This window comes from Patiria miniata, unplaced genomic scaffold (assembly GCF_015706575.1).
Source record: "Patiria miniata isolate m_02_andy unplaced genomic scaffold, ASM1570657v1 HiC_scaffold_17, whole genome shotgun sequence".
NCBI classification, from domain to species: domain Eukaryota; kingdom Metazoa; phylum Echinodermata; class Asteroidea; order Valvatida; family Asterinidae; genus Patiria; species Patiria miniata.
Window position 1 is genome coordinate 4,487,742 of NW_024037055.1, and position 25,639 is coordinate 4,513,380.

A 25,639-nucleotide genomic window follows, 5' to 3' on the forward strand; every position below is an offset into this window, starting at 1 on the left:
TCAACAGACACGAACGTCTAACTTCCCAGCCTATATTTGTTTCTGGTGGCTAGTTTCAGCCTTTAGGCACACGCAATACATCCTCCTTTCCGCATATCATCCAAGCAAACGGCATTTCTTAGCAGGCAACTGTGCGGGCCCTTCGTATTAGTTAATAATTCACGGGGAATGAACAGCTATAACTTGTCAACCTTGGAATTTAAAGGTACATGCATACAACAGTTGCAAACATCAAAAAATAATAACTACCAAATTATTATGAAATACCTTGCTTGACTGTAAGTGAATAATAGTCTCAAGCATCCTGTGAAATCATGGCACGTTGTGTGCTGTCATTTTCAAGAAAATTTGAATTTTTGTATCAATTTTCAATGATGGTTGTCTGACAATCGTTGGAAAACAAGTGACTTTTTTCTCCTTCAAATTCTGCCCCAAATTTACCAAATTTAATTCAATGGGAATGAACAGCTACGGTACATGTACCGGTAACTTACCTTAAAACATTTCTGGTGGCTGACGTTCAATATAAAAGCCTTTCAACATATCTTCCGAGGGGAATTTTTTTTCTGGCAGGTGACATGCAGTATTGCAGTTCGCAGTTGGACTATCCACTTGCAAACTCTTCAAAGGATGGCAGTTGCTTAATTGGGTTCCGTTTGGCTTCAAAAAGAGCACTCTCTCTCCCGTGACTGTCGTTATCCCTGTGATAACAAAGACAGGCCCAATGACATTTCGATAATTGCACAGCTGGAACTGGAATAACATAGTGGCGGTCTGATATGTTTAGGCCTCACTATTGTGCATTGATCATCACAAATGTTAAATTTATTTGCGCGCACGGTCTACAAAAGGTTGCGGGCCAATAAATTATGGAGAAAAGCTTTCCATTTTGTATTGTTGGTCACATTGCAATAAATCTAAGTGGCAAAGGTTGCGGGCCAAATCAATTATGGAAAAAAGGTTTCCATTTTTGTATTGTTGGTCACATTGCAATAAATTTAAGTGGCAATGTTACTTTGTTGGGATCATCGGACGACAAATTTGCAAGTGAGGGAAGTGGTTTGGCTGGGGCTCGGACTTGTACTAGAGTGCAAATGTACTCGTACATCAGCACTTCACTTAATGGAATCAACGTCAAATACAAATTTAAATAAGTGCAACCACGGTACAACCTAATTTCCTAAAAGAGGAGCATGGAGTGGCCAAAAAAAGAAAATTGTAAAAAAAATTGTATTTTACAACCCCAACTCCCTAGGGGGTGTGCAAAATTGTATTAGAATTGGAGGATTCAGGACTGTTAGGGATACATTAATTAGGGCCTACAGTGTTTTATTCAAGAAATATTTTATTCAAAATGTACAATTCAAAATGTACAATATTATTGTCCTGCCCCAATAAGAGTTGTGGGAGTACAAAAACAGCAAAAACAGCACCTTAGTACACCCTTATAAGGTGCTACATAATGGGTCTCATATCTCTCATAAACTTTATTTACCTTTCTTTAATAATAGACATATCTCCAGCGCCTTGAGTACCTTATAGTTGGTAGATACGTGCGCTTTAAAGACTCCGATAGTATTATTATTAAACAGACATTTGGTGCATTACTAAGTTTGTTTTGTGTACACTAAAAGTGTATGTTATTTGTTAACTTTTGTAGTACCGCCGTAGCATAAATTTAGGTTTTATGAAATACGGACTCATTAGTGGTATGTATGCTCATGCATCTATAATTAGGAGAGGGACCGGTCACGTGAGAGGGTTTAACCAATAAAAGGGGAAAAGAATCTGATTTTCATACGAGTTCGATTTTCATATGACACCGGTGTGGTAACAATTTGTGATTTGTCCTCCATTCCAAGTGGTTATCAAGTTCCTGCTAAATTTATATTTTAACAAGAGTGGCTGTGTTACCTTCTATTTTTTTTTTTTTTTTTTTGGGGGGGGGGGGGGGGGACGGTTGAACTACGAAGTAAATTATCTTTGTCCAGTTTGAATTACCTGTACCGGTACATACATATTTTTGGGTGAAGGAAATATGTGTGATATGTGTACATGTACACTATGTACTGAAACGGACACTGCCACTGGTGGAGTTGGGGCTGGATGTGAAGGTCTTTCCCCCCCCCCCCCCACCAATACCGTCATGCTTGTGCAACAGATACCACCACCACCCCCCCCCCCCCCCCCCCTTCTGTGTACATGGTTCCGTGTACATGCTTCAACAGAAGCAATATGATATTGTCTAATGTACTGGAAGAGACCGCATTATTAACACACACCGACTCACTTTGATTGCGAACTGTCCAACTTCAGCAATCACGCTGAGCAAGGGTACGGTAAACAGGTGAGCGCAGTTCTCTCTCAAGGATTCCCCGAATATTGCCATGGTAACCAAACCGTTGACCGTTTGCGTAACGGCACAGATTGTTCCTTGCTCAACAGAGGGAGTTTAGTTTTAATTGAGGATAGCTTGGCAAATGTATGCAAGGCCAAAAGTTTAGTGATAATTTAAGTCTGAGCACAATTCTCTCTCAAGGATTCACGAAATATTGCCATGGGAACCAAACCGTTGACATTTTAGTTTTAATTGGGGATAGCCTGGCAAATGTACATTGTACAATGTACATGCAAGGCCGAAAGTCCAGCACGATAATTTAAGTCTGAAACTGATATGCCAACATTATTCTAAACAGGCAGATATCTATAAAAAAAAAAACTCGTTTGGCAAGCAAGAGCATGGTCAATAAAGTCTCCAAACGAACGGCCATGGACACAGACGTACAGAACAATTCTACTATTAAAAGTTTATGAAAAATTCATGATCAACTTGGCCCATTCTCTCTGAAATTCCATGATTACGGTACTTCCTAGCCTTGTGTGGCATGGCCTTTTACCGTAACTATCCACACAAATTATGGTCTTTGTGACTTCTCCAGATTAATGGCCCAATTTTGCTAATGGCTTGGGTCCAGATACGGGAAATTAATTATACTCGGGGTGCATTTTAACCAAGTTGATGTATTTGCTATAAGGCTGTGCATACAAAAATCTCTGTGTGCCACCTGCCTTCAACTTGTACGTATACCAGTAGGCTTGGCAACTACTTAGCACAATGCCAATTTGAGGGTCAATTGGACAAGTAGATGTATACCGGTGTCGTATGAAAATCGGACTCATATGAAAATCGGACTCTTTTATTGGTTAAACCTTCTCACGTGACCGGTCCCTCTCCTAATTATCTATGCATGAGCATGCGCAATACCACCAATGAGTCCGTATTTCATAAAACCTAAATTCATGCTACATCGGTACTTGCATAGGGGCCTACTTTAAAAAAAATATATCAGGCTTGTATTTGGGGTATTTTTTTACTTCCCAAAAAACATACAATTTTTTTTTTTTATATTAATTACAAAATTGAAACAAAAAATTCAACTGCCGATCTTACGTACACCTACAATTTTAGGGTCAGTCGGGTAAACTTGGCTTACCGGAAACAAAGCTTTTTTTTTTTTTTGGCTTAAACAACTTTTTTTTTCAGGGATTTTATGGTTGGGCAACGATGCATGAACAATCAATTACATTGTGCGTCACTTGTACACCCGAGTAAACACTTGTAATGAATGGTAACGAAGGAAAGGAATTATGTAAAATATACATTACGACCATCAGCATGTTCCATTATTAATATTACACATTAACTCCATCCTGCAAAAATCCATTTATAACTCCATCGTGCTATGCTGCATATGTCCCCTTGAATTACCGCGTACAGCCAAGAAGTGTACTCTCATTTGTTTTCAACTTAAGATGCAATAAGCCAAAGTGCTATGCATTCAATTAACATCAATCATAGAGTAAAGAATAAAACTTCAAAGCAAAGAGCAAATTTTATCAATAGGCCTTGTTCACAGGGAAGACATTTTTTATCGTGTTCCCTGAAACACCTACGCAATTTTGTCGCACAATACTGTCGCGCGTATTTATATGCACAAAAAAAAGAGCGCGTTTACATACATGTATAAGGCGACACAGTCTTGCGACTTAAACATGTTAAATTGCGCTAATTTCAAAAATTCCGCAACATATATTCTTACACGCATACTGAAATTTGTATCACTGTGGAGACATTTCTTTGTTCTCGTGTAGTAAAGTTTTCGAGTGTGAAAGTGAAGTTTCAAAATGCTCTTATTTTAACCAGAATTAATTTCCTTGGCTGAAATTTGGACTTAATTTCCCTTTTGTAAAATATTTGCGACAGATCAACCCACCTTGGAAATTCCTAGTTTTTGAGTAAAATCCATCTATTTCGTGAAAACGAAATCTATTTTGTGGAGACCTATTCATCTATAGAAATTGCCCTGTGGAGAGCACTCAGACGTATACAATCTTTTGTTCCCTATTGTGCGCACGTCTCCAGAGGGCACGGTGTATCAGATCAACACCCCATGCTGGGCAATATAGTCGTTACGACAAAAACATGTATACAAACATGATGCGCAAATAGGATTGTGCCAGACTTTGCGTTCCAAACCTCACTTTCCATTTTTGTAAAAATGCATTAGAGAATAGCATAATTAATTAATCATTTTAAATTATTCATCAGAGCAGACTGATATTAATTTGTAATTAACTTTACGTCACTGCTTTCATTTCTATTCGCAAGTTCCAAAAATTGAGATTTTAAATCGCTTTCAAATTAATATGGCCGACCAGTGAATTTAAGGCTGCACCAGTCTAGAAGTAATTCTCCCCATGCTTTCTACCCCAAAAAATATTTTGCAAAAATGTGGATTGCTATTTTTCTAGCTAACACAAAAGTTTATTCACCTTTGAATGAGACATAGAATGAAAAAAAAATCTTGCAGTTTCAGTTAAAGGCCAAGTACAAAAATAAACCCGTTTCTCAACTTACCCACTGCCTTTTTTCCCGGCTGTCTCCTTTTTTTTTTAAATTTTAATTAAATCATTGGCAATATACATTTTTTTTTGTATACAAGTCCCTCCAGCAAAATTGTAGCTTTGCGTACATTACATGTATGCAAGTTTAGGATCTGTTTTAAGGCGTTATGGCTCATTTGAATCATAACATCTTGAAGAAAAAAAAAACAATAACAACACGGCCTCCTCTTCCCTCGAGTCCAGACGAGAAACTTGGTGTTTTGGGTTTTTTTTTCCTTGGCCTAAGTAAAATTGTTTCCTGACAAATTTGTACAAAATATTTTTGGCTTTAGGCCTACGCAAAATAATTGAATTTTTTGGTTTAAAAAGTGGCACAAATGCAGCATAGATTTTATAGCTAACAGGCGAGGTAGCAATATAAGGCCAAGTTTCTCATCCCTGCCTGCCCGGCTCCTGGGAAAGATTTCCATATAAGAAGTTCACTAATTTTCCTCTGTATTGACTAACAAGCCCCCAGATAGCAATTTCATGTCATCAAAGTCAATTTGAGCAGTGAGAAAATACAAACATTTTCTTAGAAAACACTTAGAATTTTTCAGTCCAATCTCATAGGGTTTGTACATAGGGTGTTGAGTGAACTTCGTATGGAAATCTTTCCGGCTCCTGTTTTTTTTCATTTCTTACATGTTTGTAATATACTTTGTAAATATATATAGTGTCAGTATTGTAGTGTTAGATGTAGAAAGGGTTAGGCCTATGGCTCCATTGGACATAAATTGTATATTTATCAGCAAAAAAGTTGAGAAAAGGGAAGAATGCCGGTACATCCGCCATCTAGGAAAATCTGCCATATTGGAAACAAAAAATTAAAAATTACCCCCCTCCTTCATTAAAAAAAAGCCCAGGTGAGAAACTAATTTTTTTATATAAGGCCTAAAACAAATAGGGCCTATAAATAGTAATAGGACATTTGTTAGGAGAAAAAATGAACTTGTTGAACAGCACCTAATTGTAATTGTAATAGCCCAACACTTTGGTCTTAAAGTTTTATGTTAAATTGTACGAAATTGCAATCCACCCAACCATCTACCCCCCTCCCCCCAAAAAATGCTCCCCTTCATGCAATTGTTTTGGTTTTAAAAACCATCCAATGCAACATTTGTGATGAGTTATTACGTGGAAAGAACACAGAACCCTACAATTTACAAACCACTTTTTTCACCATATCAATATCCCCCAAAATGATGAACATTCAGTCATGAATTCCCCCCCCCCCAAAAAAAAAAAATAAGAACTACAATAGGCCATCGATCACGCTTATATTCAGTTTATAATATTAGTTTAAACATTTCAGATTTTGTTGGAAAATACTTTTGGTCACGACACCCTGGCCTACATGGACACGGTCAACAGGGTGATATTAATGGAAATGTGATATTAATGGAAATACAGAAGTGCCCGCCGACATGTTCGATTGACCTTTCAATGGATGCCGTGAAGTCAAGCACGCGCACGATAATCATCAAGTATGCACAGGCAAACTAAAAAAAACTAGGCGGCGTCCGGCCGTGTAGTGTACAAACAGAGCAAAACAAATGCTGTAATCTACTCACACTCACAGCTTGTCACGATGACTTCAAAGTGTTGTTGTTGCTGATGATTGTTCTACTTATTCCAAATACTCTCAAGGTAATGGGAGTAGGACAAACACTTTCCTAAATTACTGAGACAAGGTTTCCTCAACTAACGTTAAAGAGACTCAACTACCACCGGTACGGTAGAGCATGGAGGTATAGGTAGGAAACAGAGGGTTGTGATTTTTTTTGATGTCATTGGAGACCGTGAACAGCGCCACCAATGTGTTTGGTGTGTAATTGTCAACTTTTCTGTCTCGAAAGCTGGGAAAAGATGTAGGGTAATTCAATGGGTAAAGTTCCTCAATGACCATTGAATATGCAAGCTCAAGCAGTTCAATTGTATTTTTTTTCCGACGATGGAAATAAGGTTTCAAGAAATGAAAGAGATGGAAAAGAAAGAATTTTAAAAAAAGTGTCTCAAAATATGTTTGTTAACCCTAAAAGGGCCGGGTTATTTTGACCATCTCTCAGCCATTAAAATTAAAGCTTAGTTTAATCGTCTTTCTATTTTTCCTCAATTTTTTGGTGGTAATCTGATTGTAAGTTGGGAGAAATTTCCATCCGAATATGATCACCCATCGCCATTTTGAAAAACGACGCCTACACTCCAAATGCAAAATAGAGCGCTTTTACAGCCCCAATTTCATGCGAATTGCACAGAAATACAAGCTCACGTTCCTGTGCACGGCTTCCATCCTCACTGTTTACGAACCCTCAAGTGCATGGCCCACAATATGCTCAAGTACTTAAGAATTTGAGGGCATGCAAATCGTGATTTGGCCGGCGTATGCTACTTCGGACCCATTTTACTGCCTCAACCCTTTAAACAGCCGCAGCTATAATTTTGTCTTTTAACCCTTGCATTTTTTCCAAGTTTGGCCCAAAAAAATCAAATTTCTTCAAACTTGCTGGAAAGATGTGCTTTTCAAAATGAAATTTGGGCGAAAATTTGGGGTGAAATCGGTTAAAAATTAGCGGATTTTTTTCTCTAAATATCCATGATTTTTGCCCAAATCTGCAAAATATTGGGTGTTTGAAGGTTGATTAATACTCCTCTTACCTCTAAAGAAATGTTTGCATCGTTTTGAGAAAAGTCATTTTTTGGCCAATTAGTTCATCAAAAAAGTAAGGCTATGTAGGTCATGATATGTTACCCAGAATGCCATCCCCACTTCCTTCACAAGATTCTGTGAATGGCATCAGCCCTTAATTCCCGGCTCAGCGCCCTAGCCCCTGCTTGCAGGGCGGGGTTACGAGCGAAGCGTTATTGTACGAAACATAAAATATGGACGTCATGAACAGGGCCCCCCAGTGTAATGTGGTGTCCTGGTTAATGTTGTTTTCATCTACGTTTAAATGTTTGTTTTTGGTTGTTTATAGAATTAAGGATGAGAACGTACTGTTCACATTATTTTTGAGGAAACAAATCCGTAAAAACAAATTATCGTTTCATTTTCTAAAGACGTGATAATGTTGAAATAGTAGTGACGGAGTTGAAAATCGGTAGCTGTCCAAATACAAATAGTAGAAGTCAGGCGCGGATCCAGAGGGAGACGAAACACCCCCCCCCCCCCCCCCCCCACCGGTCAGACACACACGAAAAATAAATAATTTTTAATCAAATATAATAATGACACGGTCCGCCTGTCCTCAATAATCGGATTTAAATATCTAAGGTGCCCGGACATCCCCCGCAAAAAATCCTGGATCCGCCCCTGAACGCACCCGATAGCACAAAAAAGCCTGCATAATAATAGTGTTCACTGTTGCGTAACTCTAAGTACATTTAAGCACAAGATGTTTAATTTCCCGTCGTCAAATACCAACGGTACCTTAGCTTAATCGGTAAGCTCTGCGGCTGGTACTGTCCGTGAGCTCCAGGTTGGCGTCTTCGTACAGGTTAAGGGCATGTGGTCCACTCGGAGGATCAGGGCTTAGGGTGCCGCCCTGTTCCTCCCTTAGCTCTTTGCTTTTACATGGTGCCTGGCCCTCCGGGGTTACATGGATGGACAGGGAAGGAAGTGTGTATTGGTCGGGGACGCCGAGACACTGGAAGAGAACTAAGGGGTTGGCTGGGGCATTGTTATGGCTCAGACCGATCCCTGAAAGCTTGGCTAGCACATAACTTTTTGATTTTTTTTAAATCTTTTTTTTTTTTTTTTTTTTTTTTAACTTTGCTTTAGTTGGATATTTACATCTGCCCGGCAGGTCTCCGGTAGTATTTAAAAAGGAATCAAAGGTATACGTCGTGAATCTATGAATATTAATACTTTTTAATACTTGACATCGACATGAGCTGATTTTTTTGGTTCATAGACAATTAATTAATTTGGATTTTCGAATTAAGAGAGTGATGCTCGGATCCTTATTCGTTTTGAATAGTGTGCGCAATTTCAAAACTGGAGCGCGCAATTTAAAACCAACTTTTCAAACTGTGTGAAGGCCTGCAAACTAGCTGGATATGTTTGTTCCCAGTCCTGTGCACGGCTTCCACCCATATTTTTTACAAACCCTCAAGTTCATGGCCCACAGCATGCTGAAATACTGAAGATTTTGAGGGCATGCAAATCGTGATTTGGCCGGCGCATGCTACTTCGGACCCATTTTACTGCCTCAACCCTTAAAACAGCCGCAGCTGCATTTTTTCCAATTTTGGCCAAAAAATCAAATTTCTTCAAACTTGCTGGAAAGATGCCCATAGGACCCTAGAACACATTTCCATTCGATTTCTGGACAGATGTGCTTTTCAAAATGAAATTTGGACGAACATTTGGGGTGAAATCGGTGAAAAATGAGGATTTATTTTTCTCTAAAAATCCATGTAGTATAGGCAATTTCGGACCGATTTACTGGTCTGCACCCCTAAACGATTCTTTGGCAAGCAATGGTGATCCGAACTTAGTAAAGCCCGCCCTCAATCCAGAAGCAGCGGTTCCCTTTTGGGGCGTGTAAACAGTTAACGTACACGACGGCATAGCCGGGTACCAGTGTCGACCGTCAATATTTACATGCATCATTATATTCTTTTCAACGACATGTACTGACTACTGTACGACGATCGCACAATGCAATAATGGTTTACTGTGTTGGCCACGGAGAATTTTTTGCCGTGAATCACTCTGGATTCGATCGGAATTCCTAAGCGGAAGTGGATGGTTAGTCACCCCCGAAAAAGCTGGCCCACTTTCGGGCTAGAGTACACATTCGCTTGTTGGCGACTTTGTCGTGTTGATGGATTTGTAAGCAGGCTGGGAGAGCGATCGAAGATTATCAAGAGCAGAGGGATACCACGAATATTGTTAATGATCTTGGAAAGGTCCGGACCTCCGCTGCTTAGTGTACAAAATAAGGCAATGGTCGTCACTTGAAGAACTCGCAGAATCTGTTAAAAAAAATTACCTTTTTTATTAGCCATGGCGTCGATGCGAAGTTTGGACGACATTGATCTGTCAAGCTTGAGGGTAAGATTTTGTTTCACATCAATTGACGTTCCCAGGAAATAATGTATTTTGATTTTTTTCCCCTTAGTAAATAATGGAATGAAGTGGTCTACCCAACCATGCCAACTAGATCATTGATATACTGCATGTGTTTGCATCATGGTCAAAGTATGTCAGTACAATGTGTATCTGTGTTGTACAATGTGTGCTTATTGAACAATGGGATGAACAAGCAGTTGCAGACTTCAGTGCAACACATACATTGTAGAAGACAAAAGAGTAAAGTCTGCAAGTGTGAATCTCATATCATACTCATCACATAGTCATAGTCATACACAGATAGATTGCATTTTCCCTTTTGGAAATGTTTGTTTGTTTGTTTGTTTTTTAAATATAAATATAATTCAATATACATGTAGTTTGTACTGTCATGACTGTAGGCTATTAATATTCACAATCGTATCATGCTAAATGAAGTAAAAATAAAGGTAGGCCCTATCCTCGACTTCCTAAATCGGCGCAGAAAATTAGGCCTAAAGCCCTAAGGCTTTGCAACACACGCACGTTGTCAAACCCAAATTAAAAGTGAGTGCTTACATGTAGATGTAGGGTCACATACTTTTTAAAGGGGTCAGACGATATCCACAGTCTTTCCATTCATGTTTTTGATAAAATGTTGAATAATTTTTTTTATTGTTGGTATACATGTCCAACAATAATCAAAAGTTAAGGGAGAAAGTGCGCTTGTTTAATGTGAGTACATCAGTATCAGTACATACTTTCTCAGCACCTTGTAAACCCTTATTAGGTGCTACATAATGGGTCTCATATTTCTCATAAACTTTATTTACCTTTCCTTAATGATACACATAATTTCCAGCGCCTTGAGTACCGTAATTGTTGGTAGATACGTGCGCTATATAAGACTTCATTATTATTATTATTAAATACTTTTCAGTCATACGTGTTTCATTGTAGCCACATACCTTTTAACGTATTGCTTTATTAGTCGTGAGTAATCAATCTTTCAATCGGACGATCCTTTACTAATTTCAGCGACATTTTTGATCTTTTTAAACCCCAGGATCCTGCCGGAATCTTTGATTTGATGGAAGTTGTTGGCAATGGAACCTACGGCCAAGTATACAAGGTGAGTATGGCACAAATATGCCTGTGCTTTGGAAAATGAAAATTGGATCTAGGACTGCGCACTTTCAAATAATTTTGTATGTATTTCTAACTTGGTTTCAGTCAAATGATTAGTTGAAACACATCGATCAAGCTTTGTGCTGTGCTGTGCTGTAGGCTTTTTTTACCCAATTACTGTTCATCTTTAATCCTAACGATCCCTAACCAGCCAGACTCCAACATCAGGCTTTGTTGGAATCTGTTAGGATGAGTACATGTACTGCACTAGTAAACTAAATTATGCTTCACATTGGGTTAGGAATACCACAAATAAACAGAGTCCAACTGTTTACATGTATGTGTACAGTTTACCATATATGTAGACCCGTGAACGTGGCGTTGTATACAACGCCACGCTGTTGTGTATTTTCAAACCTTCGAAATCGATCTGCCATACATAATTCCGTATGGATGTTGAGTACTCACCTAGAAATCTAAATGTGCCTGTCCGCGTGTTCAGGATGTGTCATTTCGACGAAACTTGCCATCAATGAAGACCCATACGAACGTGTAGAAATTAGATTTTAACCTGACAAGTGACCCTGACAAATGACCCTGGACGAGTACCCAGGGTCATTTGCGTGCAAAATTATCGGAGCCCTCCGAGCTACCCGTCTGCTTCATGTGGCGCATATGATAGGGGGCGTCTGATTGGGCAATAACGAGACCACGTGATAAACGCAGCTAATAATTTGGAATCGCACTTATGATCCGGACAAAAGGAATGCCCGGAGCGTCAGTGCGATACCAAATTATCCGCAGCATTTATCACGTAGTAAATCACATGCATCAGGAGGAGGTTGCAGGACGTTGAGATCTTGCCAGATTTTACCTCGAATTTCGTTTAAATGCCAGATTTGGCGTAAAAGCAGATTTCAACATGTTCAAGAAAGCTTGATATGTGAATACTTATCACACGGTAAGGCAATGTTCAGTCTTTGTCACGGAAGGACGATTTCGCTTGGTTTGCTTTCTGAATTTCATGATTTATTTCTTCCTGTCCTTTCATCTTTGCCGTAGCCCAATCATTTTTGACTCGCCAGCCGGGCTACTTAAGGAATAGTTTGACTAGCCCACCGCTGTTTTGACTAGCATTTGGCTAGCGGGCTACCGCTAAAGTCGAACCCTGCCTAACAGCTGCATGCCCCTTTAAGTACATACATGCACACAAAGGCGTGTACTTGAATTTCTAGGACAATTTTTTTTCTTCACACATTCAATACAGCTTCCCGTTTTTTCTTCCCGGATGGCACCCTGTCATCCAATCACAACCAGTTTTGCCTGGATGTGATGCGTTCCGCGGCCTTGTGTTTCTCCAGCAAACACACTCCACTGCCTCCAGATCCGAGGGCAAATAAAATCTCACTTTGGGTTCACACCCTTGGGTATTTCCCCCTCGGTGTGTGCAGGAAGTGAGATGATGGCAGTGAATGCATGCACGCACATGCAGGAATGTTTACTGGACTGCCCATTATCCTGCAAAATCCACTAAGGTTTTGGGAGATTTTACAGGATGGGGTCCTCGTGTGCTTGCATGCTCACGAGCATGGGCTTCAAACCCACATAAGTATACATGTATGTACCGGTATGTACCGGTACTTAACCCTAACCGCCCTGAATCCTCCAAAATCATTTTTGCAAATTGGAGGAATTTGCAGGATTGAGGTTACATGTACATGGCAAAAGTGGGTTGCTGATTTCGGAGTACGCACTGTGTCAAGGTCTTGGGCCGGACCTTGTGTTGTTTATGCTCAGCCGTGTATAAATTTAGCCCTTGATTATACTTGACATCCTCCGCACTGCTCCAGGATGTCACTGCCTCTGCCTCAGCCTATTGACAGTCATAGCCGGAGGATTTTGCAGGATTCAGGCTATATGTTATTTTTCCATGAGGCCAATTGGAGGATTTTGCAGGATTGAGGCAACATCCTAGCAAAAAGGCCTAGGGAGTTAGGGTTAATGATATACCGACCGGTAGGAAGATTTTCAGCCCAAAAAACAGGCGAGCATAATTTACAATAGACCTTTCATACAAAGTGGCCATTTTAGAGGGCATCTTGTTATTTTTATTCAGTAACAATAAATGTGCAAAAGGTTCACTCATGCAAATTCCAGAAAAAACAAAGGCATTGCCCTCTAAGATGGCTGCTACCCATCCTAGATACTTCAAAATCAGCCAAAAGGTTTTGTACTGCACAGCCCAGCCACGTATCACAACGCACTGGAGAGTGGAGGCCAAATGAAAGCACATGTAAATGTATTGTACATGTAGTACATTTGGTACACATAAAATATTCGACAGGGGATTTGGTAGGATTCAGAAAGGTACGGTAGCACTGTTACTTGGTACTTGGTTGGTTCTTCTCCTAAAAACTTCCACAAGGGAGTATAACTAGGAGGTCAGAAACACCGGGCAAACCCCTTCTCTAAGCGATGAGTGTTACTGGGTTCTTTTATGTGCGTTAGGCCTTATACAACACACACGGGACCTCCGGCTTAACGTCCCATCCGAAAGACGAAGCAATAATGGTTAAGTGCCTTGCTTAAGGGCACAAGTGTCCGGGCCCGGGCTTGAACCCACGCCACTGTTGCCTCTGAAACACCAGGGCATGAGTCCGGTGTTCTCAACCGCTAGGCCATGACACTCCACAACGGTAACGGTAGATGTTCTACATGTGTAGCGAAATTCTGCCTGTATAGGTTTCAATTGTGTGTAAATCACAGTCACAGAACAAGATTCAGAATTACATACATATATATATGTACATGTACACAACAATGTACATTGTGGACAGTGTACATCATAACAAAACAGTTGACTAGTGTCAGATGCCCACATTTCCGGCATGCGTTATCCACACTGGCTTGGGATATCCTGGCCACAGGAACTGAAGGTGTGTGACATTTGTAGCTCAGGATATGCCAGGTCACATGTACAATGTACGGGACATGTTTGACAACAAGCATGACAAGGAGGCCTGCCTTTTTGTGAAATTTACAGACTGAAACACTTGGGATACTGTACGAGCCTGGAGTTTCAAATGATTCTATTCACAGAGCTCTGTGTACATGTCATGTCACTGTTTCAATGATTTTCAACGTGGATTGACATACCGGGACAATGTACAGTACATTTGTACATACGTGAAGACATGATGTACCGTTACTGGTAGTTTGTGACCCTTCAGACGCCATCTCCACACAAGTCGAAAGTAAAAAAGGCACATACAAGTACATATATGACTCATCCAAATTCTCTGTGTCAAATTCTTGGCGCATCATGTGAACATTAATGTTGCATGACAATACGCACAGGGCCTAAATGTGAAGTACATGTGTGTACCAGTATGTTACCTTCCATTACATGTACCAGTGGGTAGGCATTACATTCACTATGTGGACTTGTGAACAAAAGATGTCCACATAGTGCAGGTTGTGTTGATGTTATGTGGACTAAGCCGTGTCCACATAACGTTTCGCCCTCTCTGAAAAACAGGTTTAGAGGCATTATTGGGTTAGGTTTATCTGTTGCAGAATGAAGAGAAACACTATAGGGAATCATAGAAAAAAATTGGGTTGAAAGAGTTTTCACAGTTTAAGTAAAGTTATTTTTTGTAGCGAGTTTTCTTAACTACACGAAAACAAAGGAATGTCCACATAGCGTATGTAAAACAAACATGGGTGTGTACACGTATGTATGTGCTTAAAATTGTACTCTCTGCCCCTTAATAACTTTGTGTTTAACCTTCTTTTTTTGGCAAGCTTGTGTTGTCAGCTACAAATCTGTAAAGATTAGCAGACAATAGCAAGTCTGGGGTGCTGTGATTTGGGTCAATAAACAAACTCTGCAAGTAACATGTAGTAATCTGGCCCCTATTTTACGTGATGAAGTCCAGATATTGAAACCCAACTTGACATGAGTGCAAACAACAAACCCTGTGTAAAGTATCCCTTTGTGTGGCCCAGAGGCAAAGTTCAATTATTTTCCAATGAGGGGTTTCAGATTCCACTTGGGATCAATGATTTGCTTTGAATCATCACCCCATTTCCTCATGTACAGTGTGCAAGGAAGTTAAAGTGGATACATGAAAGGGGACTTCAATTTACTAAATATTTGGGTCCCCCCCCCCAATCCTCCTAAAACAATACACAACCAACAGTGGGCAGTAAATAGTCGCCATGTTCCACAAAATTCAGCTGGCTTCCACACTTACATAAATTTGTAAGATTTTGCTGTATTCAGCAGGGTCTAGCAAAAACAAAATACAGAAAAAAAAACCCCAAAACTGCAATGGGAATTCACAATTTAGTCAGGCCCGTACTCTATCAACTCTGATGTACACAAACACATGAGAATGTTAACCCTTTGCATTGTGCATTGTCCTATGATAGTTTATAATGAACTGATGCCTATCACTTTCATTGCCTTTCTGTTTACAATGTTCCGGTACAAGTTCAATGTAATGCAGCTTATTCTGTAGCCAAACAATTAATTTTGCACTAAATTAGTTCAGCACATACACGGTACCCACAATGACATACTTGTATTCATGTACATGTACACTGTATTGAGAAAGAACATGAGTGAAAGGTACATTTAAAAACAGCTCGCATCACAATTATATACATACAGTGTACATTTGTACATTTGTACATTTGTACACATGTACACGGATCATGTACAAATTCATCATAAATATTGTACAGCTAACAACCAGACAATAAGCCCTTTGATACATAGGTGTACAACATCATAAACATGCCAAATGCTTAACATGTCTGCTGGCCTCACTAAGGCCTTTAGTCTCTGAGCCTTAAATCTTTGCTCAAGCTATCCAACAGCTGCTGACAATGCATGCCTCTTTTGTTGCTCTTCTTCATACACGTTATAAACCCACCCGTAAAATTTGATAAATATAATTGGTAGTCGTCATCCCTTAGGCGAGCACAAAAGATTATGGTGGGTTCCCAATCCATGCAAGGTCAAAATGGTGGACATGTACGGTACGGGTTGAAAGCATTTTTGTTGCAACAGAATCCGTTTGTATGCATTTTGCAATTTGCATTGTTATTCCATCTTTTACCACACGGAGCCATTGTCATCTGGTGGGAACTTGGTTTCACCTGGTGTCAGCTAGTAAAAAATTGGGGAAAAAATAGTAGGGTTGATCTGAATCAGAATAAAGAGTGAACCATTCGATACTGCCCCATAACTTGTGACATGGGATGTACCGCACCGGTACTTTTGTCCAAGATTGACAATGGTTTATATGAAAAATGATGCGCTTTGAAAGGTTGTAAATTTAAAGATTACTTGAGGAGAAATTGCTTAGCGCAAACACACATGCCCGTAATTGACCCCTATTGACTGCACAATGCCCAAACAAAGCGCGGGTTATTCAATTTCGCATAAATGTGCCATCGATATTCCCTGACATTGGTTGCAGACAACGTGACGTTGTCACACAGCAATTTCCACTCGCGCACTCTTTAAAAATTGCAACTTTTCAAACTGCATCATATTTCAATGTTGTCAATGTTGGACGATTTACAGTCTTTGGTACATGTAGCAAACGGTATCAAAATGTAGAGCACAACATTCTACATGATGTTATAAGACAATTAGAGTTTAAAAAAATGACCCCTCCAATGAGTGTGGGGGACTTTTCTTCTTCTTTTTTGGCGGTGTTGACAGTACTTTTAAATTCCTGCATGAAATACACACACATCTGGGTTTACGAGAGGTCAACATTTTCCAAATCCCTTTGACATGTGTAAGTGTACTGCGTTATATTCCAGGCAGGGGATTTTTTTGTACGTGGAAGGGAAGTCGTGAAAGAACCCTTTCATGGATAAAAAAAAAAATCTGCTACGTGCCTTGGATCGGAAATTGTGTTAACACTGAACAGGCAGCAGGAGCTTTGTGTTACCTGGATGATAATTGTGGTGGGTTTAAATGTCATCAAGCTGTGATGGGGGGGGGGGGTGCCTTGACAACAGTGAGTTATTGTGTCATACATGTGGTTTGCCCCCCTCCCCTACAAAAGGTTTGTAAGTTGCAACCCTGAGACCTAGCCTAGTGGATAGATAATTTGGTTTGATAATTTGGTGACAGCAGGCACGAGATTTTTCAGTCTTTTGTCTGAATTCAGATTTTTTTGGAATCTGAGAGAAAGACAGTATAGAAAAACATCATTCAGACCCTTCACCCAATTTTCAGACTTTTTTTGAAATTGACAATGTCATCCCTGTGACAAATACAAATGTAGGCCTACCGGTACATGTACATTATGTATGTTTTGTGTTAGCACTCAGAGTGCAGCTGTGGTGGTAGAAAGGAATGATGGCACATCGCTACATGTACTGTACATGTACATGTGTGTGCAAGGGGCAATTGCATTGTATCATAACAATACAGCATTAGTCTAACAAGGGTGTTTGCAGACAACACAAGTCTGACCCTGGGCTAACACGCCATGAAGGATTAAATGGAAATCGCAACAGAGTGTGAGAATAATGACAACACAACATCAGCTTGTTAGGGTCAAATACTAGAAGAACATCACAGTATGAGGTGTGCATTTACAGTGTGGTGTTATTACAATGGATATTATAAGAGGTGCGCACGCACCCCCCCCCCCCCCCCCCCACCCTGCCCCTCCCCAACTCAAAATATTCTATTTTTTTTTATTCTGCATTCTTTTAAAATCAAATGCAGAAATAAGTATTCCATAGTGTTTTTCCAGAGCCCTTTCCTGAACCAGAAATTATACCCAGCACAATTTGAGACAAAGGGGTACCCCCCCCCCCAATCTCGCTATACCCCATGCAAACCCTAGACTAATGTTACCTAATGCATACTGGTGCCCCCTAGATATCTCAACAGAATTTCTGAGATTGTGGTAACACAATGACCAACACAAAGGAGGGGGGGGGGTCCCTCATTCTCATATCGTGCTACATTTGCCAGAATTAGTTTAAACTTAAGTTCAGGCCAAACATGGCATGCTTGGCCTAATGGCTGAACACAAACATCAGTTTTAATTTGAAACAGTATACAAATTCCCCTTTACTGTTTCAAGAAGTTGGAAACAGACAAAAAAAAGTATAAATGTAGCCTAGGTTTTAAAGGGAATATACAACATTTGCAAACATCGAAAAATAAAACTGCCAAGTTTTAAGAAGTACTTTACTAGGATGTTGGTAAATGACAGTCTCAAGCATCCTGTAAAATTATGGCACCTGGTGTGAAGTCATTTTCAAGAAAATTTTATTTTTGTATACATTTCCAACGGTGGTCGGCCGACCACCGTTGGAAAACCTAACTATTTTTCAACTACTGATCCAAATTTACCATTTTTTAGTCCAAATTTTGTTTGCTATTGGTTACATGTTCATGAACGGGTGCAGGCAGGCTAGACTGGTTCCCTTACCTTACAATTTTCCGGCATCTATAAATATTGATCTATTTCATCTTTAGTGGAGTCAGGGAACCAGACTACTTGAAAAAATTTTGTTTTTCTTGGTTTTTGCAGCATTTTCGAAAACAAAACTTCAAACATGTCAGTGTAACAATAATTTGATCTATTATACTAACCCCTCAAATAGTTCATTTCTGAAAATTAAAGCAAAAGCCAACGATGTACATTCCCTTTAAACAAGTAAACTGCATACCCTACGCTGTATATTTTATAATGTACTGATTGTGTGTGATTCTTTGTTTGTCTTTCCCAGGGTCGCCATGTCAAGACAGGTCAACTGGCAGCAATCAAGGTCATGGATGTCACAGAGGTGGGTCAAATGCAATGTTGCATTTGTGGTGTGGTTCAATACCTCCCGGTTGTCTAGTTTAAGGGAAATGATTGCATGTTCTTGATCAGACAGGGCTCTGGAGTGCTCTGAAACGTGCAAAACTAAATCAGGCCCACTTTACTCACAGTTTAGCCAGCAAATTTCTCAAAAAATTCCACTGGGGCAAAGACATAAGGCCTACACAATATGTCCTCAGTATTTCACCAACCAAGTTTGCAGACTCAATTCAATTTTTAAAGGAGACTTTTCTTCAATATTTTGCACATGAGAGGGAAGTCAAGTGATTTCAAAATGGGGCTAAATACTAGACTTGTACATGTCCAACCATGGTCCAACTATTTGAAAAGACTGACTTCTTTTCAGTGTCAATAGTCTGGTGGCTTAACTATGGAGAAATGTGTAGTAAATTGAGACTAGTTCCCACTTCATGCCACAGGTTTCTTAAATTCTTTTGGCATGGTTGATTGATGCAGTACTGAAGCTGTGTTGGACCAGTTGGTTGTTTTAGGCGCCAGTCTATTTTCTTGTTTTGCATGTTTCCAGTACCTTAAGTTTTGGGACTCTCATACACAGTATTGAGAGTCCCAAATTTTCGGACTAGTTCTTGATGTAACCCATTGGCCCTTGTGCAGTGGATCATGTACATGTACATGTAGTCAGTCTGGGAAAAATACCCATAGCTGAGTTTGATGACACATGTGTTTGATTGTTGGATAACAATTGGGAAAGTTTCCAAGGTTGTTGAAGGTGGAGCCAATTTTTTTTTTTTCATTCATCATTGTGGTTAGCAAGTTTGCATTGTTCTGGAGGAAAAAGGCAATTTGAAATTGTTGGCTCGGTGGAACAGGGGACTCCATTTTTGGAGCTGGTCCAGGAGGGGGCATAATTTAAACAATAGACAAAACAAGGCAGGGCTGCTCTTTATAAATTATATTGCTGAGAATTTGTTTTTGGCAAGATTGGAGACTGGTTCCTACCGGTATGCACTTCAAGCAAAAGCGAAGCGAATTTCATGAAGTCAACATTGTGACATTTGCCGTTACCCAAACGAAGTCACTTCGCACTGAGATTTGCGTGTGAATTATAATATGAACCGGCCTAGGCCTTACGGCAGCTGGAATTTGCAAAACAGCAGTGACAGGTCTGTGCACGTTGGTGTGAAGCTGTTATTGCTGAGCAGAGCGTTTTTGTGCTTAACAAATTTGTGTGGGAACCAGTCACACACAGCATTTGCCCTATGACTTTTTGGCTGGTGACCAATTTCATGATGCTGCTTAACAGTATAGTTGAGCTACATGTGCATAGCAGAAAATTGTGCTAACCTAGCACCATTTCATGGCGTGGATCATGTACGGTACTAACAGTTGCTGCGTGCATGGAGATTTCCATTGTTGCATCGACGATTTAAGTTTAATCTTCGATGCAATAGTTGCTTAAATTTTAAGCAACTTTTCCTCTGAGATACCTTCAAGCATGCCTTTTGCTGTGTTTATACTGCTTATGGTCTCCGTGAAGTAGATGGAGGCTCAGAAAATGGTGTGCTTACATGTACACGTACATGTACCGTACATGTGTGCTTGGCAATTGTTTTGTGCATAGCTGATTACATGTACATGTACATCCAGGTCATTATCGCAAAGCAGCTCAAAGGTTGCACTTTAAGCTTTCTGCTCACTACAAAACAGTCAATATTCGCTTTGTCTATGTTCACTGTACTGCATGGATATTACGACTGCGGCATGTGGGGTAAGCAGCAGCACTAAAGAATGCAAATCCTCTGATAAGCAAATGAGCATCCTCCAAATCGCTCCATTTGGAGTCTTTTTGCACTCCACATTGAAGGCCCACAAATGTTTTATCTGGCCACGATCTGGCTGACAGCCAAAAGATTGGCACAGAAGTTCCTTCACCTAGGGGATCTTCCTGCAGTAGCCCACACATGTGCTGTGACCTTGGGTCTCCCCAGCTCCTGGAATTTCCTGTTGATGGATGGGAGAGACCCAGTCAAAACAATGGGTGGGTCAGCCAAGGTCATGTTGGGTCATGAGAGGTCATCAGGTTCCCCTGGATGGGCACTGTATGTCAACACAGTGCTGTTAGTGTTACAAACTTTGGAAAGGCAATATCAAACATTAAAACTTGCTTTAAATTTTAAGACCGAAACGTTAGGACAGCTATGGGCTCTGTGCGCCGACGAAAGAGGGCGCCCTTTTACCTAGCAACAACGTCCCATGGGTGGGACATTTCGCTGGTTAATGCGCATTGTTCCTTGTGTGTGACGCACGTACACCAGGGGATTTGTACTATGTCCACACAGTGGCTGAGCTTGTCAGGCAAGATGGCGTCGGTTGGTCACCCCCAACTGTTCTCTCTTTGCCGGTGAGGGGGTACTTGAGAACGGAGTGGATAGTACTTTTGGTGATTAAAAATTATTAAAAAGTACTGGTACGTGTGTACCTGGCTGTCCACTTCCAAATAATTTAGTATACCATTATTCAAAACAGACCCAGTAGTGGCGTTTGACCAAATCTTCGAGTGTTCAAAACTCGCCGACCAAGTTTTAGGCTACATGTGCCAGCTGCAACAGCGTGCTGTGCCGCACCGGTGAAAAGTTGCATGTAAAGCGCGCCAGTTAAAATTTGTGTGCCACAATCGATGCTGTCGGCCGCTAGAGACTAGAGTGTTCTGCAGTACATGTATGCCTAAGTATTTTTCTGTCAAGTACTTAAACAATAAAGTGCTGCAACTTAACGATTAGAATAACATCACAGTCGTGTGCTTAGTTTTTATTCCCAAATAATCAAACCAAATTCTGTATATATTCGGGACAGGCCTATTAAAAAAGTTAAATGTGGCTCTTTGATTGGCTGGTGCGATAGCGCAGAACTTTAATACGACACAGGAGTTGTCTGTTCTGCCCTGATAAAATAGCTCGGCATCACTGCCAGTGCAATAAGGAAGGTCTATAGTTACAGGAAATGCAGCCAGAAAGTTGATGCCTTCGTTGGAATGTGATATGACACAAGATCGTACCTCAGGTCTCAGATGCCAGACTAACTCGCTGTTTTGTATGTGTACATGTATGTATGTAAATGATTATGTACAAGATGATATGTATGCCGGTACATGTTTGTACTGAGCAGATTTTCCACAAGTCTGCAAAAATTCATGCACTGTACATAAATGTACAATTGGGCATCGTCTGATGACTGAGTTCCATCGTGAACTCAAAGATCAGTACACGTACATGTCCTTGTATGGGTTCATGTGCAGATATCCAACTTAAATGTTTTTAGTTCATCCGATGAGTGGGGCTCCTTGTCAAGGGGTCAATAACAGTACCAGTACATGTACGTACTTGCATGTAAACTGTACATACAGTACATGTACATGTAAATGTACATGTAAGGCGAAGTAAAAAAAAAACATGTTTCTCGTCCCCGCCCGCTTCCTTTTTGGAGGCCGCCTGGAATTTTTTATTATTTTTTTATTTTTCAAAAATGCAGTAAAAAACACCGAAAAAGTCCACAAATTCATCGGAAAATAAATACCAATACCAATACAACTCTAAATGACACTGAAAATATGTTCAGTTCTCTTGTCCAACTTGTCTTTCATTTTAAAAGTGTCTTTGAGCAGTAGAACACCAACGGTTGAAGGAAATTTTAAAATGGCGGCCATCTTGAAAAAAAATTTAAAATAGAAAATAAAAAGCCCCGCTTCCTCCTTTTTTAAAAAAAACCCGGACGAGAAACATGTTTTTTTTTTATTGGGCCTAAGGCACAAGGAAAAGTCGAATGCACTGTACCAGGTATACGTACATGTAACGTACGTGCATGTACCAGATGATTCGTATGCAAAGCATCTGTGCAGTAATTACATGTACCCTACCACATGCAATATTCATCTTCAGGCTATTGTCTGTTGTTCTGGGAATTACATGTAGAGTGAACAGGCTGTCCTACATAATATTAAGGGCCTTAGCAGAGAGCCCAGGATTGGGTTACAAATAGTTAAGGGCAATGATTGATTCTGACCCACATTGTTATTGCACAGATGGTCATTATGAATGTTCCGGTAGCTTCCTATACTGCAAAATACAGTCGACTCTCGTTAGTACAAACTCTGACAAATTCTGGTTATTACAAACATAAAGCCTTGGTCCTGACTGTATGTGCACAATTAATGGGACTGATGTTCCTCTTAATACAAAATTCTGATATAACAAACAATTTGGCTAGGTCCGAACGAGTTTGTATTAACGAGACTCGACTGTACACATAAAGGTGTGCACGCCAGCTTAGAGTTAGAACAATACCGAATCTGAACATTTTATTCAAATACATGTACATGTACAGTACATGTACAGTACATGTACTGTACATGTACATGTACATATATGTAATTTTTATGTAAAAAAATTACATATACATGTACATCATACATGTGTACATGTAAAATGTACTTAATGTACATGTACATGAACATCTTATAAATTTCAGTTAATTCCAGTAGTTATTAATAAGCAACTCTTGTTTTAATCATTGAATCCTTCCATTCATTGTGGTAGGATCCTTTCCATTAATAGCGGACGGGTCTCGCTTCGCTGGACCGTGCAAGTGTTTATATCCCCCAAGTATTATCAGACGCTTTTTGCAACTGCAAGAGAAGCGAGGAAACTGCCAGCTAGCGCATTCATGTAGTGAGTGATGGACAAGCGTGGCAGTTGAAATGAACAGAAGATTTGCCACCGGAACATGGCCCAGACAAAATGAATGTTAAAGCCATCAATAATTCTACATGTACATGATCCCAGAGCTATGATTTCTGTACCATATGCAGTGTGGTATATTTTGTCTTCATGGGAGTGCACGTACATGTACATGTACATGTACTGTACAATGTACATGTACGTGTACATGACACTTAAAGGTGCATTCCCTAGTGCTCTTCAACAAATTAAAAAAATAATTCTATTAAGAGATTTCCAACTTGATTGTTTTATTCCAACAAAAAAAAACCCACTTTTTTTCCCCCTTAGTTTGGATGTCTACATCGTCTGGGAAAAAAGGTTTTGTTTTGAACACAAACAGATATTTACGAGCAGACTGGCTCCCTGTCAGTACATACACGTATGTATTGATACTGATTGTGGGGCGGGAACCAGCCTACCCAGCGAGAAAGGAATTATTGTCTGGCACTTGCAGCCATTACATGTTATTCAAAATTGTAAAGTAATAGTTCAATAAGATATGATGTTGTAATTATGTGAAAACGTGCAACAGTGACACCTTTAAGAAGGCTGTGTACATACACATTTCAACTAAATAAATTCCGACTCATATTTGCATCTAACCCCAAAAGCCCAAATGTTCTCAATCCCAACGGAATCAGAGGCTAAAATTCATTCACTTTTCAGGCCATAAAAAACCGGTACATATTTCAGAGATGACTCTTTCATGAACCAGGTGTCAATGACATCAATGAGGCACTATTCACATAAACACTGATAATTCATGTTTATCACCCAGTCCAATTTCAACCACAGTTGTTGTTTTTAAAACCAGTAGCCGATATTCAAATGTCAATATAAATGCATTGTGTTTAAGGGAGGCTTTTCCCATTAGGGTTGAAGTCGAGTTATGAGTCATCCACATAGAACAACACTTGCTGGTAATCTATACTGCGATGATGGTCATTAGGTGAATGGCATTGAGGTTTTTTTTTTGGGGGGGGGGGGAGACAGCATCAGTGGCATCCTAAGGCCAGTTGTACAAAAAAGTCTTGTTGATTGTTAACATTTCGAAAATTATTCTGGTGAGCTAAAAGGAAAATTATGCAAAGATCAGGCACAGCACACACCTATGCAGTACTGCATGTGTTAGGCCAATAAAAAAAAGCCTCCGGTTTCTGGTATGGAGCTTGCCCAAAAAGTTGTGCGGCGACGCGGCTTTTTTTTTTTTTACCTGATTTTTTTGCTTCAAATGTCGGCTGATGACTGCAAATGGTGCCCGACTAAACTTAGTGCAAATATATGGGAGTCCAGAGAGGCCACATAAAGCTTGTTTTTCTTGACCATAACCCCATCTAAAAACACGTTAAAATTGTGCAGCAGCAGGATTCCAGTCAAACCAGTGAGTTTGGCGGTTTTGAGACATCATCTTTCACTGAAAAAAAAATTTTGCTTCATCTTTCATTTTGCCGCATGGCTACGGCGACGCGCGCGCATACCAGAAACCAGAGACTTTTTTTTTTTAGCCTGAACTAACTGATGTGTCAACCTTAATCTTCCCAAAGCCGGCAAAATACTCTTTGTAGAATGGAGGATTTTGCAGGATTGAGGCTACATGGTACCTTACAAATGTGTGGCTGATTTTGGAGGACGCACTGTATCATGTTCTAATTGGGCCGGACCTTCTGTTGTTTATGCCCAGCCGTGCATAAATTTAGGCCAAGATTATATTTAAAATCATCCACACTGCTCCAGGATGTCATTGGCTCTGCCTCAACATATTGACAGTGATTGCTGGAGAATTTTGCAGGATTAAAGCTGTACATGCAATGTTTGCATGTACAGGGGGAGGGATGTAGAACACGTACGCATACATGTACAGTACATATGTACCTGTACATGTGTGAGATTAAGCCATGCCATTG

At 40.0% G+C, this 25,639-nt stretch overlaps 2 protein-coding genes across 7 annotated transcripts in view; one reads left to right on the forward strand and one right to left on the reverse strand.

Moving 5' to 3' along the window:
• The window catches only part of LOC119723554, a 30,051-nt gene extending 23,319 nt beyond the window's left edge, over positions 1–6,732 (reverse strand). The window contains exons 1-2 of one of the 3 annotated variants that reach the window (XM_038194265.1): positions 6,525–6,732; positions 495–701 (exon numbers count right to left, since the gene is read on the reverse strand). The gene's annotated coding sequence lies outside the window, so the exon portion shown is untranslated. Of the gene's footprint in view, positions 1–494; positions 702–6,518 lie in introns of all 3 variants that reach the window. The other 2 variants (XM_038194264.1, XM_038194266.1) reach the window with 2 other exon arrangements.
• A 2,839-nt stretch (positions 6,733–9,571) lies between these two features.
• LOC119723555 (mitogen-activated protein kinase kinase kinase kinase 4-like) overlaps positions 9,572–25,639 on the forward strand; it is a 63,089-nt gene continuing 47,021 nt past the window's right edge. For all 4 annotated transcript variants that reach the window (XM_038194267.1, XM_038194269.1, XM_038194268.1 and 1 more), the window contains exons 1-3: positions 9,572–10,003; positions 11,067–11,132; positions 18,905–18,961. In XM_038194267.1, coding sequence (XP_038050195.1) covers positions 9,956–10,003; positions 11,067–11,132; positions 18,905–18,961 — 171 coding nt within the window. In that variant the 5' untranslated portion in view covers positions 9,572–9,955. The remainder of the gene's footprint in view (positions 10,004–11,066; positions 11,133–18,904; positions 18,962–25,639) is intronic.